Source organism: Dysidea avara, chromosome 8 (assembly GCF_963678975.1).
Source record: "Dysidea avara chromosome 8, odDysAvar1.4, whole genome shotgun sequence".
NCBI lineage: Eukaryota > Metazoa > Porifera > Demospongiae > Dictyoceratida > Dysideidae > Dysidea > Dysidea avara.
In genome coordinates, this window is record NC_089279.1 from 16,477,187 (window position 1) to 16,495,302 (window position 18,116).

The following is an 18,116-nucleotide window of genomic DNA, read 5'->3' on the forward strand; positions in this document are numbered from 1 at the left end:
AGACATATTTGTTGCCAATAGCTACTAGATTTCAAAATTACTCCTGCACATTTTGCAGCAGACTTAGTACCCTGATCACCACATTAAGCTAAGAGACCAGCATACATTTCTTGCTGTCATCACCCAATTGTCCAGCTTCAGTAATAGAAGCTGATAAAAAAGTGCATGTTATCAAAATATAATTCATGAAAATTGTATGGGTTTATACTTATACCACAAGTATGATTATCATATATCTCTGGATATATCCCTTATAGCTGGGCTTTCTATGTATCAGGGGATTATGGGTAAATGCCTTTGAATGATGAACACCATGCATGTTAAAGGGAATCATGTGCTACCAATATACATATTAGATTAGCTCTTCTGTGCTTTATGATGATGACTATTTATAGCAACTTCTGCTTGTGTGATAATTCTCTTCTTCCATGAAAGATATTCTTCATCATATGGTGAACACATTGCCTTGTCTTGTAGTCTTTCTCTCTTCAACTTCTTCACTGGTACACCATCTATACAAGATATAACATGTTTTAGGCAAGAACAAAAATAGCAAACTGCTTAAAAATAGATTTACATACTGTATAAGCAGATAATTTGACAGAGAATTAGATTTGGCGGTTGGTAAATTTTTACTGAATTCAACAAATTTGAAGCTGCCAAATACCCGGCTAGCTAAAGAAATTGAAAACATAGAGAAAGATTTGTGAACCTATACAGCTTACATGTATTCTCAAGAAGATCTAGCTACCATTGCAAGGTATACTAGCTACTGAGCATAGTCCCAAAGCTGCAGCCAGACACTACTCTGTACCTTTCAGATTTTTCATACATGGGCCAGAGGTATACCTGCAACATGTTCTCCTACCAAGTGACTCTTCTACTGATGCATCCCAGACATTTACTGTAGTAAGCCAAACTTGCTACCAAGATTTGTCTTTAGATCCCTCTTACATGTATATATCGAATTTCAAGGCAATTGAAGAATGTGTTTGCATTTTAAGCTAATATCTGAATGCTTGGATCTTGGAAATGCCTGGAAACTGTGCTTAAATTTGGTATCTGGATTAAAAGTGGAAGAAAATTCCATAGCAAAAGTCTTTTCATTTTGTTAAGAGCTAATTGCATTATTGACTTCCTATTAATAATGCACTGGTGTGGCATGCCATCTTCTTGGGCAGCACGACACAGTACCATGTATCTTGAAGTATACATACATCGCATGGAAGGATCAGAGCATCAAGGCGTCCTTTGCAATGGTGTTGTATGGGAAAATACACAACTACCAAGGACGAAGTCAGAAAATATTATATGCATGACTGCTCTATTACACTCAAGGGGTAGAGTGACTGCTTTATTAGAGTGTATTGATCTTCTAGTACCATTTTATTACTGAGGCATTTTATACTGTGCCTCAATGATACATGCCTATGCCACCATCCCACTTTCTGGAACAAATACACAGAATATAGCTGAACAGCTAGATTGAGGTTCAATGTTAGTGATGGAAACATGAAAATTTAATTTATACATGTGTACCTGTTTGTGTGGTCTCTTCCATTATAGCTTCTGCAACCTTATCCTGTTGTGAGTCTGTGATACAAATAACACAAATCAGTTACATACAATACTAGCTACAGAAGCTCTACAGTGCAAATGCAGGCGTGAATATATTGTATATATAGCAAAGAAGGATTGATAACTTACCATCATCTGGCACATTCTCCATCATCACATCAGTAACATTCTGAAACTCTTTCCTACTACAAGATGCTGCAGACAGGAACTTGGTTTTGTCTACTTTAACATTCTTCACCCTATAGCCAAGTGTTATATGTATCTCACATCCAGTACAATGTCATTTTGCTCTCACTTTGCTGCAGAGTATAGTGCAGCAACAAGAAACTTGGACATTGTAAGGTCTAAATCTTTTCTCCGTACTGGACCAACTTCTTTACAAACCACTTGACGATATCTGTGTGAACATGTACACAGTCATAACACGTCAGCGGAATACCACAATATATCAGACACACTTCAAGGTTGCTTTAACACTACTGACAAATACTGTATTCGTCCTTATACATAAGTACCGTTAGAGAAATCAGCTACTCAACAAAAATGATACTCTAACAAAGCAACCAATACTCTAATAGGACAATCATTCAGAATGACATGCAAAATTTCCTTTCCAACACCTTGCACATGATCCTGAATAATGAAGATAAAACTGTCTCACCAGCATATGTTTATGTTACCTGCTGAGCGAAAACTGGACTTGTTTGCATAATTCTCTCTTTGAGATAAATTTAATTGAATTTATGGGGTAAAAAATGCATGCTACATAAAAGTATTACACATCTTTTAATTGTTTCAAGGACATATACCAATGGATTCACCTCTTCATGGAGAGTAAGAATATCTTTATTGCATTCCTATACCATGAAGCAAACATGAGTTACATGTGTTTGTTTACGCTACAGCAAAAAGGTAACTTTTTCGTTGCCATTTCTAAACTTAAACAGCCTTGCATGGGTATATTTAGACCAAAAACTATTCCTTGATAAATGTCCCAGCTCATGGTGAATACAATGACACAAGTCCCAACTCTGTAGCCCGTTGCACTCAAGACTTATGACTGATTAAGCAAGCGCCTGCATTTTTTCCCCCTATAGGCAATCCACAAACTTATTGTTCTACTCTTGTTGTTTTCTATCGCTACAACTCCAAAAGCACTTACCAGATAAGGCTGCAACTTTAACAGCCCATTGGTTTTTCCCTCTAGACAACAAAAAACCATAAAACAAAGTTTGAGGAAAATACAAACAAGTCTGGGTTTTTTCTCAGCAGTTCTACTTCTATCGAAAAAAATTTCCAAGTGATCAGTAAATATATTAATTGCATATGTACACAACATGTTCCTTTGACACTGGTTGAAATTTATAAGCTGCACAGATATCATTGTATTGAATGTGCAACATGTTCATACGTAGGTTTGTTCCTCCAGTACTCCAATATACCGTATAGGGGGAAAGTTTCGATGGGCTAAACTTTCGCGAATTTCGCAGTTTTGTCAAAAACCGCAAAAGTTTCCCCACGAATGCTGCTGCTAGCTGTGATGTCCGGATTGATTGACGTGTCACGTAAGTTAAGTTGCTTTAAAAGGGGGAAAGTCCAGCTTCTTTCATGAGCCACGCCCACTTATTTGGATTGTGCATCACTGTCTGTAGCTAATCATACGTGGAGCCACATCCATTTATCAAGGTGTGTTGCAGCAATCTGAAGGCATGTACTAAGCCACGTGCGTTGCAGTGTGTACGCCCAATGTAGAGCCACGCCCACTTTAATCGGTGTCAGGTGCCAGTGTATGATCGTATCATAATCATCGTGAGCCATGCCCACTTACCAACAAATTAATGTACATTATTTATGTGCACGGCTAAGCGTTTTGAGCGGGTGCCGCCATACTTTCATACACCATGAAAGTTTAACCGCAAATAAGTTTGTTTGCTCTTTACCGTGAAACTTTCACCCATCGAAACTTTCTCCCTATACAGTAACACAAAAGTCATCCTGTCCAGAAGCCGCATCACTGCAAATATGGCCACAAACACCACCACCAAATAAATAAACATCACAGAATGTGTTCAGCTTCACATATATCACATAAATTCTGTGCTGAAGTTATCATATGGATGACTCAGCAGAAATGTTTGTTGTGCAGTTTTTGTTCTCTGACCAGTCATTTTGACTCAACATTACAACAAAAATTTTGAGCAAGCATTTATGCTATTCAAACAAGTACACACCTTTCTAAAATCTTGCTAGCTAGTGGCTCAACATCCACACAACCTAACTTCACACTCAACTCCCTCATGTTAACAACTGGTTGCAACTGCAGTAACTTCTCTACTGACTGGAAAGCATTACTGTAGGCCTTCCTACTCAAGCCTGCTAGTTTAGCTGCTAGAACCTAAAGCATATTGTAACATGTACATTAAACACTAGAACTTGTCTTGCCAGGTACCTGTACAGTAACAATAATCCACCCACCTAATCCCGCTACCTGCTTACTAAGGCCAAAAAGTTCAGCCCACAGTCTATAAATGACTGGCTTATACTGTGCATTGGGAATCATTCGCAGAAGAAAACGTTTGCAATTTTAAATACTTTTGCAAATACATTGACTTTTGTAAAAAAAAAAATTATTTACCCCCCCCCCAAAGAACAAAGAACAGAACACTTATTAACCTTTTGTTTCTTTAGCAGGCCTATATAGCTGTAACTATACTTGCACAGAATCTTCAGCACTCCGTGCACAATCAGGATCGTGAGTTCAGTATTCATACAGTGAATGGGAATAATTGTAGTAGTGTTCAAATCATGCAATGATCATGAAGAGTATGAGCCTATTACCACAAGAGGCTAAGTTAAACTACTAGCTCTACACAATCATGTACAATGCCATGTGATTCAAACAGAGATGCAAATATCAGTATAGGAGACAGCAGAAGGAAACTTTTCCACAAATCAGCCATCCACACCAGGTGTGACCCCATGACCGACTGGTTGTAGGCACACGCTTGATTGCTAAATAATAAATTGCTCACAAATGAGGAAAGGATAGACCATTCACATATGTTTTTTTTTCTGCGAATCGATCCCAATATACAGCAGTCTAGTCAATCTATGTGATTTGAGGCTCCTACCCACCACAAATTGCAACAGAATTATTCTCACAGTTAACTTTAGCTGTTACTGATTTCTTTTTAAATAAGCAACAAACATTTTTAGGATACTTCATATTTCATAGAGATTACTGAGGATGCATACCAATATGCTAGCTTCATATCAGACTCCACTAATGGGGATCAAACTTTTGGACAATTAATAACAGGATTCATTATATACTTTGCTAATGATCAAGTTCTACATATGGAGTATAAGCAAGTTGTACTGGACGTGACATGTTCACATGTGGCAACCATTAATTTTTGGCTTCAGTAAAAAATTCCTAGGAAGAGTTATAGTAATTAGAAAGTCAGCATTACAGAGAAATAACGAAAAACTTAGGCACTGCAGTGACTTCAGATCAAAACAGATTTTTTTTGCCCTGCAGTTACTGACTGCTGGTCTGCAGTGCTACATTTTCAAAGGTACTGTATGTGTACAAGTGTAGCCAGGATGGAATACTGTACAGCATGTTTACAACCATGCATAGCGGCCAATGTACTGGCCGATGTGGCTTTAAGGGTTAATTTAATTTCCCCAAGATGCATTCTTTTAGGAAGTGTTTTATAATTCTTGTTACAATTTTGTGGTGGGACTGTCCCTATTTTTGATAGGACAATTAGACAGGTCCCAACACGCATACACTACACACACACACACACACACACACACACACACACACACACACACACACACACACACACACACACACACACACACACACACATGCACTACACACACACACACTAAAAATACACATACACACATACACACAGACCTTATTAAATTGAGCTCCTACAGATATACTGGCCAACTCCAGACACACAACACACATACAGCTATCAGAATATCGTTTCAATAGAACAGAACACTTGATATCAGCTCGTCTCCGGTATTCCTTTGCCTTAGTCATCACTGCATCTGATAGTTCTAGTTTGCGAGCCATCACCTCCATGTTTAAGGGCTTGACGATGCTCCTGCCAACAATGGAAGATCAGAAACATACATGTATACACACAAGACAGGGTGTAAGCAGAGGAGGGGATAATAGACCATGCTTTCTGCGAGACATTCTGATGCTATAACATTTCAAATATATCTAATAACCAGACACATGCAGTACAGCCAGCTGCAGCACAGTGTGTGTATGTCTGCACTGGTGAAAAGCAGCCAGTGTGAGCACTCTATGAACCATGTTTTAAATTTACAGGCAGGTAAGCTTTACTCAGGTGAAACTGTGTCTGAATACAGTGTGAACAGCTTTCCTAATAGGCTGTAAGGGTGTTGTAACAATCCAAAAACAGTGTGGGCCTTGCAGACTACCATAAATTGTATATACCTTTATATCAAGAGTGTGTGTCTGTTGTACCCATATGAAAATGGACAGCAGACTCAAGGATCTATCAAAAGAATTCCCCTAAGAAAACATTATAGACAACCATAAAAGTTATTTCTAAACTTTGTGGTTTGTTCCAAGCTACACTTCCTTAGCAACGAAACACTTAATTACAAAAATGATGAAATTACTCTACTGTATCGTAAATTCTGTATGCATTTAACATGTATGCATATCGCAGGAGATAGTATTAGCTGGACGCCTGGATTTTAGAAGCTGCTTTGTTTTCAAAAACACTTTCGGTGTATTTGAAAGCACAACAATCTCTATCTTCCTTATTGGCACACCTGTCATTATTTTCTACAAGCTACCTACAGTTGTTATGACTCATGTATAAACATTCCCTTTAGTTTATACCTTCAAAGTTGTAGAATAACACTAAGATGACTTTGTGCCAACTTAATAATACACTGATGCGTGACCTGACTTATAAGAATGTTTTACTGAGGCTAAACAGCGATCTTCTATCAGTAGCTACCGGTTCTCATTCTTTGTGAATACCATCTTTTTGTGGATCAGTGCATCAATAGATATACTTGCTATAAATTCTTTCCATCATGCCAATTATTGTCTGTGTTATATATAGCTATGGCCATCATTACTGTATTGCTTAATTGTTTCCTATCACGTAGTACAACAAAACTGATGCAAGTAGGTGATTATTGATTATTAATAATACACTTGACTGCTCTATTTGAATATATTATCTTTTTTTTCAGGGACAACATGCATGCAACAGTTACAACAAACACAACAAAAGTTAACTATAAAAACACAAATTCATAAAATTAGTAATCTATACAGCTGACTTGAAAAAAAATTTTTTCCACCAGTTATTTATCACCTAGTATCAAATAGTTAACAAGACAATAAGTGGTGAACAGAGGGCTGAAAGGTTTAAAGGAATAACCCCTAGTACAATGATGGTCAAATGGGTATACCTGTTTTTAGTACCTTGTGTCAGTTGTCTGATTATCATTTGTCCTTGTACTGTGTCTACCGTTTGCTTTTGTAATGGAAGCACCCTTGCTTTGCCTATCGGTGCCGCCATGAAATAAAGTAAACAAGTACATGTAAAATAAATAGTGCTGAGTTATCGCCAGTCGTGCACGTAGCTGATTATCATTGTTGTGGAATCATTCATGGCTGCAGTTATGATCTATAAGTACAGCACAACATGAAATACTCACCTAGATATCCGCAACGACGGGTTAGAAACCTTTTTTTTCTAAATAATGCGCATCCGAACGAAAATATTTGGATCTTTAATAAATATATCACGAGTCTACTCGTCAGCAAACTTAGTTCACATAAAATGATGGAGTCGTTAGTTAAAGACAAGACAGTATTACTAGCTTGGAATAATGGAAATTCTTCATCTTGTGTTCAAGACACAGTGACTGAGTTGAAGAAACACATTGGAGGAGGACACTTGTCCTTGGAGCACGTGGAAAGACTACAACTAGGTACGTAAGTTAGTTGTATTGCATTTTTTTTTGTCCACATGGTGTATACATATTCAAACCTTTCCTGAACACATTAATGGATAATTTTCAGTTGTATGGCAATTATAGTTAATTTCATGTAGGCACACACTGCATTTATGACCATAGTGAAGGTATAGATTGGCTGATTTTTACCTTGACTTGTGATTTTGAACCTTTTCCATAACTGCTGACTTTGAATTTGACTGTGGTTGCAGATTGACCTACAGTGGGTGACTGTGTCATCCCCTTGTGCAGGGACTTGCACATTCCATGTTTTAGCTAAAGCTTTCATTTACAAGTTAGCTTATGTATGTAGTGGAACCTGTTAATCAGGGCATGAAGGCACCTGTAATCTGTACACTTAGTAATGGTCCCAAAGTATAGCTTGTAAGAAAATTAGGATGCCAGTATACACATGTGGTTGAGAGTAATACCGTAATTTGCTTTTCATGCAAAAAAAATTCATGATAAAAATTTTTGTGTAAAAATATTTTCGTATGATTTATGTGAATGACTACTCTATTAGAGTAGTTCGATCTTATGTAAAATTTTCATATAAGAAATTTTCGTACAAGTTTTCGAGTCCGAAAATTATTTTACTACGAAAAAAAGCAATTTATGTACAATCACTTCACATAAACTATGCAGGGTACCTGAGTAAATGCACAGATTTGGTTGAGGTGTACTTTGTATAAAAAGCTTTTGTGCTACTACTGCTGCAATACCAGTACTCCTTTCCTGTAATGCATAAAATATTGTGTGTTGTGAATTCTTAGATTGCATGCTTTGTGGTAACTTACTGTGGTAAACTTACACGTAAGTATCCACATATGTTCATTGACTACACACACTTTTCTATTCTACTGTCCATGGATATTCCCTTCACCCCAGCTGGATATGAAGATGGCACATTTGACGTGATCCTGTCGGGAGTGGTATCTCCGGTGTGTCTGTCTCATATTACTGACCTGTTAGCAGAGTATGCTAGGATACTGAAACCATCTGGAGTTGTGGTGATCAGAGAACCAGTGGTGGACCAAGGTAAACAGTCATTCTGGAGGGAAGTTTAATAGTGGAAACAGGTCAAATTTGTTAGTTGGTGGGACCATTGTCAAATAATTGAAACATGCTAACAATTATACAAGTATTCGTTGCATGGTTGTGATAGATGGCTGAGCACCTATTCAGTCATGGACTCCATATTAAAATGACCATCCATACAGTTTGTTATACAGTTTACTAAGTTTTCTTCCACAAGAGTATAGAGTTTATATAGCTTGGGTTAGAGTATATAATGAACACCAGATGATTTGTTTATGTTTAATGCAGAGTTTTGGGTTCAATTGGTAGAGAAAAGTTTAGTTCTATGTGTAGAATTTTCAAGGATAAATATTTGCAGTTTTTGTACTTTATCTAAACTGCTTATTGTCTAACTCAATGGGTTGTGTGCGTACATGTAGTATGTGTGTGCATGCGTGTGTGTGTGTGTATGTGTGTGTGTGCATGGTGCATTACTTATATGTTTGCATGTGAGAAAATATATTATCGTATCCTTAGCTGGTTCAATACCCGGGTTAAGAACTTGTCAGAAGGTGCAGTCAGCATTAAAGTTATCTGGACTAGTTGGAGTCACTCAGGTATGATGTGTCATATCCATGACTATTATCATTGTATATGTCCACTTGTTAGAAGACACACCACACCAGTCTCACTGATGATGAGAGGAGCAGCATCAGGGATGGACTGAAGATAAATAATGTAACTGTGGAGAACAGTGCTGCATCACTACTCTCCATTGTAGAGGTACTGCTTGTGTTAAATTATTAAAACCACTTTGTAAAGTAATTATCTGTATAGGTACAAGCCAACAAGCCGTCATATGAAGTTGGTGCCAGCACAACGTTATCATTTAGTCAACAAGTGACATCTAATGGTGAGTAACAACATTACAGTAATGATTATAACGCACACTTTGGGATTAACAATTTGTGTGTTATAAGTACATATAGAGGTTTTCCTGAAGATGACTATGTAGAGTATCTTTTTATAATACACTTTGGGACCAAACAGTTTGTGTAAAGGTTTTCCACTTAATTTTAGAATGAAGATGTATGCAACAAGGCCAAATCTCTAAGAATTATAAACATCGATATCACTGACATCATAACCTTTATTATGAGACGTAATCATCAATTACAATATTAGCAGGCCTTGTAATATTAGTGTAACTTATCACAACACTGAGACTGATTGTACGTGTTACACTTCTACCTCTACAGGTCCCAACAAGAGCTCGGCTGCCATTTGGACACTATCAGCTAATGATGTATTGGATGATGACATTGTGAGTGTCATCACTGTACATGTGTCATGTGATCCAATGATTACTACAGGAGACACTGGATCCTGATAGTTTACTGAGTGAGGAAGATCTCATCAAACCTGACCCAGCCAGTCTACAACGTTAGTGACTGTATATACTGATGGTGTACAGTGTGTGTATATTGAGATAACTGATACTTTCAACAGGGAATTGCAAGTTTAATTTGTTATATATGCAGTTTCACAATCTTTTAAACTCCTAATGAAGATTATCAACTACCCACATATTTTGTTCAAAGAATTTTTTGCCTATATTGCAGTACAAGTGAACAGCTACAGTGCACTGTTTCAGACACACTAAATTTATGGTGTACAAATGTTTACAGGTGACTGTGGTAGTAGTAAATCTGGGAAGCGACGGGCTTGCAAGAACTGGTGAGTGAGCTGTACAAGTAGAACCTTCAACAGTAAGAAAAAATCCCTGTAGTACCTGTGGACTGGCAGAGGAACTAGATGGAGGTACTCCCTCAACCAGCAGCAGCAAGCCAGCATCATCAGCTTGTGGAAATGTAAGCAGTTAAATACCTGGACTATTGTCTTAGTCCATGGTGTATATTACTAGTGTTACTTGGGTGATGCTTTCCGATGTGCCAGTTGTCCCTACCTCGGCATGCCAGCATTCAAACCTGGTGAACAAATTAAACTGACAGAAAGACAGCTAAATGCTGATCAATGAAAGTATATGCATGCACTGCAATTTTCTCATATAAATCTTATCACTTTTTTGTAAAAAAAAATTACTGTTTTGTTCTACGTATATCTTCAGTCTAGCAATTTTGTACTATTGTGAAAACTACCGGATGGCTTGAGGCAACTGTAACCATGACCTCGTTTACACTCACTTTTTTTTACATGTACTTTTGTTTAAAGAATATCTCGTGAGCAACAGAGGAACCTGAATCTAGAAATGCTGATATGGAAATCATATCTTTCCATCTTGATCCAGCTGCATGGTGATTATCAGTGCTCAGAGAAGGATTTGACATCCTTTTCTTGTTGATCACATGCACGTACATACAGACATACAGTAGTTTTGCATAAAAAAACTCTTTTGAAGGCTTTATTTCTACATTTCTTTACAGAAGCTAATCCAACCTTGGACACTACCTGTTTCGTCAACCTTGGAAGTCTACCAAACTGTTTTAGTTGAATATCAACTTCCTAATATTACCATGCAGTAGTGTGTCCAAGTGGAGTTTAATGGCCTTATCCTTGGCCTCATTTGTATACATTAACAGTTGCATACCACTTATTGATGAAGATGGAGGTCTGTGATTCAATGGTGTGCTCTCCCAGATCTCATCATTATTTAGTAAAATTGTCAGAAACTTGTACCCCAGCTACAGCAAATTTTACTGAGCTTTTCAAGAGCCACAGTAAACTCGTCTAGCAAATTACTAACTTGGCTTGCTGAATCAAGTCTTCACATTTGGAAGAACAAACTGGTCTTCATTGCTCCTCTTAGAAGAGTGAGCGGCACATCATCAGCTATGAGCTGCACACCTTGGTGATGTACTTAAATTATATTATTTTCATCTCAGTAAATCTAAAGCTCATTAGACATTGAAGTAGTGGTATTTGTGGTTTTTTGAATGTGTTAGAGCACTTGGGTTGAATGAAGTACTTAAAAATTACAGTAGGGGCTTTACTGGCATTTATAGCATTGTTGTAGTCAAGCACACTGCCACCCAGCTTCATTGGGGTCATTATCAGATGGTGGTGATGACTTCAAATGTGATCACTGTGGCTTCGCTATAAGACCAGAACTGTTAGAAGTATACTGAATGGTGACACTATCCTCTAGCTTTGTGTAAGTAGCTAACTGCTGTTGCATTGGTGATTGACTGCTATGAAGTGCTATCTCCCTCCTGATTTAAAAGTAGATGATGGGCAACTGCCACAGTAAACACGTACCATACTGTTGATACTGTGTTGCATATTTCACAAAAACACTTGATTCTTAACTTAGCTGGTAAACATTGCCTACTTGCTTTGGCTCAGTGGTTATAGCTATTATCAAAACTCAATTAGTGAGTATATTATAATTGTGCACAAACTATTCACTTGAATTTAAACCTTAAGTAAGTCATGAGCAAGACATGATATTTGAACAATTGCCATGTGATCATCAAGTTGGTTCCAGAAAACCAGCTGTAGATTAGCACCATTGTCACGGCTTGGCTTTCTCAAGGGCTTTTGAGTCTTCTACAACTTGCATGGCTGGATTGGAAGCTCACACATTAGTATTGGATGTTCCATAAGAGTAGTTGACTGTTCTATTAGAGTACTTTGATGTTTAGCAGTTGTAATTTAGGCTCATATAATCTCTCAGAAAATATTAACCCTTCCCCTAGTGTAGCTACTACTATAGTTTCCTAGCTAGTACATGTACTAATTTAGAGGGGGTACTTCAACACCCCCTAAATTTGTCCTTGTATCTACCCTTGTATAAGTTTGCAAAAATAATTACTATTATGGTGTTCCTCATATCATCGGTGGCAAATTAGCTATTATCAGTGGATGCTTGGCTGTTACTAAGAAAATGACCAATAAAGTTTCTACATGTGATGAACATACTCAAACTTGAATGTCTTATTATCCTTCACTCAGTTGGAGTCGCTTCTCACCTTGAGCATGTTATCGTTGCTGGGGGTCGAAAGGAAATGACATGCCAGGTGATATTGAAGTTTTGAACTGGATAAAAAACTCAGTGGTTTAAAGTATCTACTCAGCTGCCTTCATGTATGTTTGGTATCACCCCTATTATTTCCAGTGATCGGCTGATCATAGTTGGCTATTTAACTACTGACATGGATGCTATCAACAGTACCTACAAGATTGCAGTTAGTGAAATTACAGGATCACAATGCCCCAGCATTGCCTCTGATTCTAATTGGATTAGAATGAATGTTCCTCATTGGTCTACAGTTCTTCTCCCAGGCTCATATCCACCAGTTATAGCTGGTGGACACATTCAAGGAGTGCCTAGAGAAGATATCATGATGTATGATAGTTCTAGCCAGTCATGGAGGAAAGTTGCATCATTATCATTTGCTAGATGTATATTATAACCTTGACAGCAGTTGGTAATAATGCCATAGTAGTTATTGAAGCATGTGCTAAAGATGTGAGTTCTAATTCAGATCCATCCAGTCTGGTTACAGTAGAAGTCAACCTACTATCCACAACGTACTTGTGGTTAACAAATGTGCGCAAATATGTTTTTACCCTACATTTTAGTTATTGCTAGTTGTATCCCCGAAACAGGTAGCTGACTCCAGAGGTCAGTGTTGACATCATACACATGTACTTGATGATCTGAATCAGTGCATGGATTATAACCACCAGCAACATAGACCTTTGTCTCCTTTACTGCAGCATACACTTCATACATAGGAGCAGAAAGGTTGGCTAGCTGGGTCCATTTTATGCAGTACCTTCCACTTGACAGTGCTGATATTAATGAGGGTACTTCCTAAATGTGAGTATATATGACATAAAAATAATAATGATTATCACCAACCAGTATGTAACTGTATGTAAATTGCAGCTGCTATATTCTCTCTTAGTCATTATACTAAAGCATGCAGGTGTCTTCAAGGCTATGCTTGGCTTTCACATATAGCTTACTGGTAATATAAACTGTATTGAAATATGTTCAGTGACTGACAAAACCAAAACAGTATAACTATATACACAGAACTGTACTTGGAAAGTGTAAGTGGCATTACAAAAAAGCCTTCTTATGGAATGCTACTTCTCTATAGGAAATGTATGGTGAAAAATTTAGATTGGCCGAAAATATTGTGTTAGGCATTTGAACGAACAGATTTTGAAATATTTTTAGCAGGTTACAAATGAGCCGCCAAATAAGATCATGTGTAATTGCATCCATGAGATAATTTATTAAAGATTCAGGTCAACGCGAACATTCTATAGCCATAGAAAAATTAGGAGGCCCTGGGCCTGGGGCAATAAGAACAAGTGAGCCTTCCAATCTAATTTCATAATTATTTGCTTATACAGCATCTGTGTTCAAATTAAATAGTGTGCAAAGCACACTAGCATGCATGCAAATGCTGGGAGGGGGCTTGATCCCGGAATCATTTTGGGTTGAGTTTAGTTGTCCATCACACTGTTTAGAGTGTACATCAAATTAAACAGACACAACATAGCCTATAGTATTTACGAACAGATGGCAATGCTGATCGATCTGTACTAATGACCAGATAGAAGTGGAAAATATGTATGGCAAGCACTAGTTCAGCAGAGCGGAAGGGGTACACAGCATGGATGTTGCAATGTAGTATGACTGTAGACAGGGCCGTCCAGAGAAATTAGGGTCCAGGGCAAAGAGTTAAAGTAGGGCCCCAGGGACAAGGAGGTTTCCATTCTGAATCACTTCATGCAAGCTGTGAGTTGAAGAAAGATCATTACATGCTGACAATGATAATAGCTACCCCTCACCAACCAAATCTCCTTATTTCTAAGCTTGCTACACTGCTCCTCTGAAGAATACTGTGACTGCTCTATTAGAGTATATCGATCTATTACGCTGAACTAGAGAGCTCCTGTAAAACTTGGAACAGGCTACTGAAGGGATTCCACCCCGGTCAATTGTCATTCCTCCTTCGTGCAGCATCTGACACTCTACCCACCGCTGTGAATTTACAGAGATGGTCCATCCTATGTGAAGCGAAGTGTTTGCTTTGCGATTCACGGCGCCCAACAACTGCTCATGTTTTAAGTAGCTGCCCTGCAGCATTAAATCAACAGCGGTATACCTACCGTCATGATCAGGTTCTTCGTGTTTTGGCCACTAAACTTTCTGAAGCATTTGCTGACATCCCATTTGTTAAAGTGTTTGCTGATATACCTAATTTCCATGCTGATACTTCTCCACAGTCTACAATTCCGATGAGTCTCCTTATTACATCCTACCGTCCAGACATTGTAATATATAATTCCCAGAGTTCTTCCATCACTCTGTTGGAACTAACATGCCCTCTGGACTCCATCCATCACATCCAGTCTGCTCGCAATAGGAAGCAGAGCAAAACTGAGTATCTGCAGCTGTTGGCTGAATTTGATCGCCTAAATATTGCTAACTATTATGACACCATTGAAATCACGGTACTTGGTAGTCTCGCGGCGCCCGACCCTAAAAAGAGGGTCTGGTGAAACTGTGTACAAAAAGTTTGAGCTCTGGAATGTTTATTGGATGACGTTTTACGTGTTACGTAAGTGCACTGATTACGTCACAAAATCCATTCAACCAAATCCGCTTACAGCATCACCAAACTAATGAACCCAACAGAATTGTATGGCTGTTTTCTCAATGAGTTGAAGCGACAGAGTCACCGGATGTAATTAACCGTAAGCCGCGAATCTTTTGAAATCATAATCAATTTGAAATGGAGCAATCTGATTGGAGCTTCCAACATTCCGGCAGCGCCAAACTTTTTGTACACAGTTTCACCAGACCCTCTTTTTAGGGTCGGGCGCCGCGAGACTAGGTACTTGGTCATTTTCAAGTGTCTTCCATCAAGAATTTATCTAGTTTGTTAAACTTTGTTCAAGCTGATATAAGGATTTCGAAGCACATTATTAAGGAATGGTTAGATGCTGCTGCCTCTGCCAGTATCTCTGCCTCTCAGAGAATTTTTCTAGCACGAAACTGTACAGAGTGGTGCACAAATTAGACAGTTTTATTTTTGTAATTACAGTAATTAGTCTTTTTTGTTGTTGTTGTTTTTGCCTTGCCATGCCCACAGTGTAGTCCTCTACTTTTTGTGTTCGCATGCTGTCCGAGGTTTCACATGCCTATTTGTTTTGTTGTACATCTTTTCATCACAATTGTTAATGATGGTTATCTCTCTGCAAGTGTTCATGGGGCCTCCTGGGGCCCCTTTCAGGCTGGGACCTGGGGCAAAATGCCCCAGTTGTCCCCCCCCCTGTTGGCGGCCCTGACTGTAGAGCAAAAAATATCAGTAGACAGTGAGACTGGACTGGAGGCCCCACCCGGATTCAGTTTTGCAATTTAGCTATGTGCTTAAAATTAGGGCTGAAACAATAATGGTTTTTAGTATTTGAGTATTATACTCTCTAGAGTTAATGATTAGATTAGGTTAGATTATCGATTTTTGTCAAAAGACAAGGGTCACACAAAAGGCAAAGCCTGCAAACGTGCTCCCCTTACAAAGACATACATACATACATACAGTTACAAGTACAAACATGACACACGACAACTACATACCTATACAAAAAGAAAACAAAGAAAAAATTACAAAATCAGGTTAGCTGAGCAGAAATCGACGAAGTGCCATCTGAAAAGGAATTGCTTTGGAAATTTGTAAAATTTCTACAGGTACTGAGTTCCAAAGAAATGGAGAATTTATAAAAAAAGAAAAACGGTATGCGTTAATGGTAGATGATGATGTGGTAAGTGAAAGTGAATGGGATCTAGTATTGGTGCTTGAAAACTTGAAATGTGAGTTGAATGGGATAGAAACTCTGTCATGTAAAATATTGTGTACTTGAGTGATAGTAAAATAGGACTGACGAGTATGGAGCGCAGGCCATCTTAGGTCCTGCAAACAAGATGTAGAAGATTTGGACCAGTTATGTGAATGAGGATTCCATCTGCTACCACACACCCAGCGTGCAGCTCGTCTCTGAATTGCTTCTAGTCTATCAATGTCCCTGACAGTGTGTAAATACCATACAGGTGAGGCATATTCTAGTAATGGTCTAACAAGGCAATTGTAGGCAGCAGATTTAATAGTAGATGGACTTGCAAAAAGAGTGTGTCTTAAATAGTTGAGTGAACGGGAGGCTTTAGCTGTTATATGTTTGACATGATCACTCCATTTAAGATGAGAATTGATGTACATCCCCAAGTAACGAACTACTGATTTAGATGGAATAGGCTGGTCATTAAGATGGTACTTGCACATTGGTGGCGATCGCTTATAAGATATACAAAAACTTTCACATTTTTGTGGATTTAATTTCAGTTGCCATAACTGTGACCATTGATAAACTTTGGTCAAGTCTTCTTGAAGTAAAGTTTCATCATGAGTTGAAACAATTTGCTTGTATAAAGCAATGTCATCAGCAAATAACTTAACAGTACTGTTGGAAATAACGTGATGGATTTTGTCAATGTAGAGTAAAAATAACAACGGTCCAAGAACAGAGCCTTGTGGGACACCTGAGCGAACAGGAAGCCATTCTGAGAAACAGTCATTAATAACAACTCTTTGATAGCGATTGGTAAGGAACGAACCAAACCAAGAGAGTAGATTTCCATGTATGCCGAGACATTCAAGCTTAAGTAACAGGTGGCAATGAGGAACCGAGTCAAATGCCTTAGCTAAATCCAATAAAACACAGTGAACTGAGTTTCGATAAACGATACTCACGCATACTCCATTTGACACGTTTTATTCCGCACCCAGGCTACATGGCACTAGCTTCCAGTAGCTAGACCTTCAATATATGCACACATAATTTTAGTGTACTATAATAATAATATTGACTTTAAGCAGTTTACAGGTTTTTCAAGTTATAACAATGATACACACACTGTATTACAGTGTATACTGATGTTAGTCTTCCTTTATGCCAATCAAACCCTATTGCCTTCATTGTGTATCACTTGGCTCACTCCCTTATGGCAAATGCATCATGTGAACTGAGTCATGTGATCCAGCTTAACAAGTACTTGAGTATTTGCAGTATTTGTTTCAACTCTACTTAAAATTGACACTACAAGTGACCTGAAAGTTTAACAAGTTTTGTATGGAAGCCATCCCCTACTGCCCTACAACATGGAAGCCCAGCCCCAGATGTCCCTTTCTCTTAGTAGCCCTACTGGAAGAGTAGGTATGTAACTCTGTTAAACAATTGCATTTGCATTCAACTTATAGGATCAACAAAATTGATTGCAATTAATTTCCAAACATCAGTGGTTCCATCACTCTGTGTATGCCGATTGTGATTAGCCATTAGGAAGATGTGGCATTGCATGAGTTCAGAGTTCAAGTTGTTACAAAAGACAGGAGTGATGATGTCTTATGTACTTGCAAATGGCCTGGCAAAGTACATTTTTGATG

The 18,116-nt window shown here is 38.2% G+C and overlaps 2 protein-coding genes across 4 annotated transcripts; one reads left to right on the top strand and one right to left on the bottom strand.

The window, feature by feature from the left end:
- Positions 1-129: 129 nt before the first annotated feature.
- LOC136263751 (origin recognition complex subunit 6-like) lies at positions 130-7,389 on the bottom strand. 3 transcript variants are annotated; one of them, XM_066058386.1, is made up of 8 exons: positions 7,318-7,380; positions 7,082-7,273; positions 5,510-5,708; positions 3,810-3,973; positions 1,874-1,975; positions 1,708-1,817; positions 1,540-1,593; positions 130-512 (listed from the first exon to the last, which is right to left on the bottom strand). In XM_066058386.1, exons 2-8 carry the CDS (start codon positions 7,198-7,200, stop codon positions 358-360), a joined length of 903 nt encoding a protein of 300 aa, XP_065914458.1. In that variant the 5' UTR covers positions 7,201-7,273; positions 7,318-7,380; the 3' UTR covers positions 130-357. The 3 variants fall into 3 exon arrangements, with proteins under 3 accessions (XP_065914458.1, XP_065914460.1, XP_065914459.1); XM_066058388.1 differs by having other exon boundaries at positions 131-512; positions 7,082-7,162; positions 7,318-7,384; XM_066058387.1 differs by lacking the exon at positions 7,082-7,273 and having other exon boundaries at positions 132-512; positions 7,318-7,389.
- Positions 7,353-10,777, top strand: LOC136263750 (anamorsin homolog). The gene is made up of 10 exons (XM_066058385.1): positions 7,353-7,593; positions 8,506-8,655; positions 9,172-9,251; positions 9,304-9,417; positions 9,472-9,547; positions 9,894-9,958; positions 10,008-10,077; positions 10,323-10,371; positions 10,424-10,505; positions 10,559-10,777. Exons 1-10 carry the CDS (start codon positions 7,443-7,445, stop codon positions 10,670-10,672), a joined length of 951 nt encoding a protein of 316 aa, XP_065914457.1. The 5' UTR covers positions 7,353-7,442; the 3' UTR covers positions 10,673-10,777.
- The last annotated feature ends 7,339 nt before the right edge of the window (positions 10,778-18,116 follow it).

Coding starts and splice junctions, on each gene's coding strand:
- LOC136263751 (XM_066058386.1), bottom strand. CDS start 7,200: ATGTACTTGTTTACTTTATTTCATGGCGGCACCGATAGGCAAAGCAAG. Junction 3,974..5,509: donor TAGGAGCTCAATTTAATAAG/GTCTGTGTGTAT, acceptor AATATGCTTTAG/GTTCTAGCAGCTAAACTAGC. Junction 513..1,539: donor GGAAGAGACCACACAAACAG/GTACACATGTAT, acceptor TATCTTGTATAG/ATGGTGTACCAGTGAAGAAG.
- LOC136263750 (XM_066058385.1), top strand. CDS start 7,443: ATGATGGAGTCGTTAGTTAAAGACAAGACAGTATTACTAGCTTGGAAT. Junction 9,418..9,471: donor CACTACTCTCCATTGTAGAG/GTACTGCTTGTG, acceptor TTATCTGTATAG/GTACAAGCCAACAAGCCGTC. Junction 10,506..10,558: donor CATCATCAGCTTGTGGAAAT/GTAAGCAGTTAA, acceptor GTATATTACTAG/TGTTACTTGGGTGATGCTTT.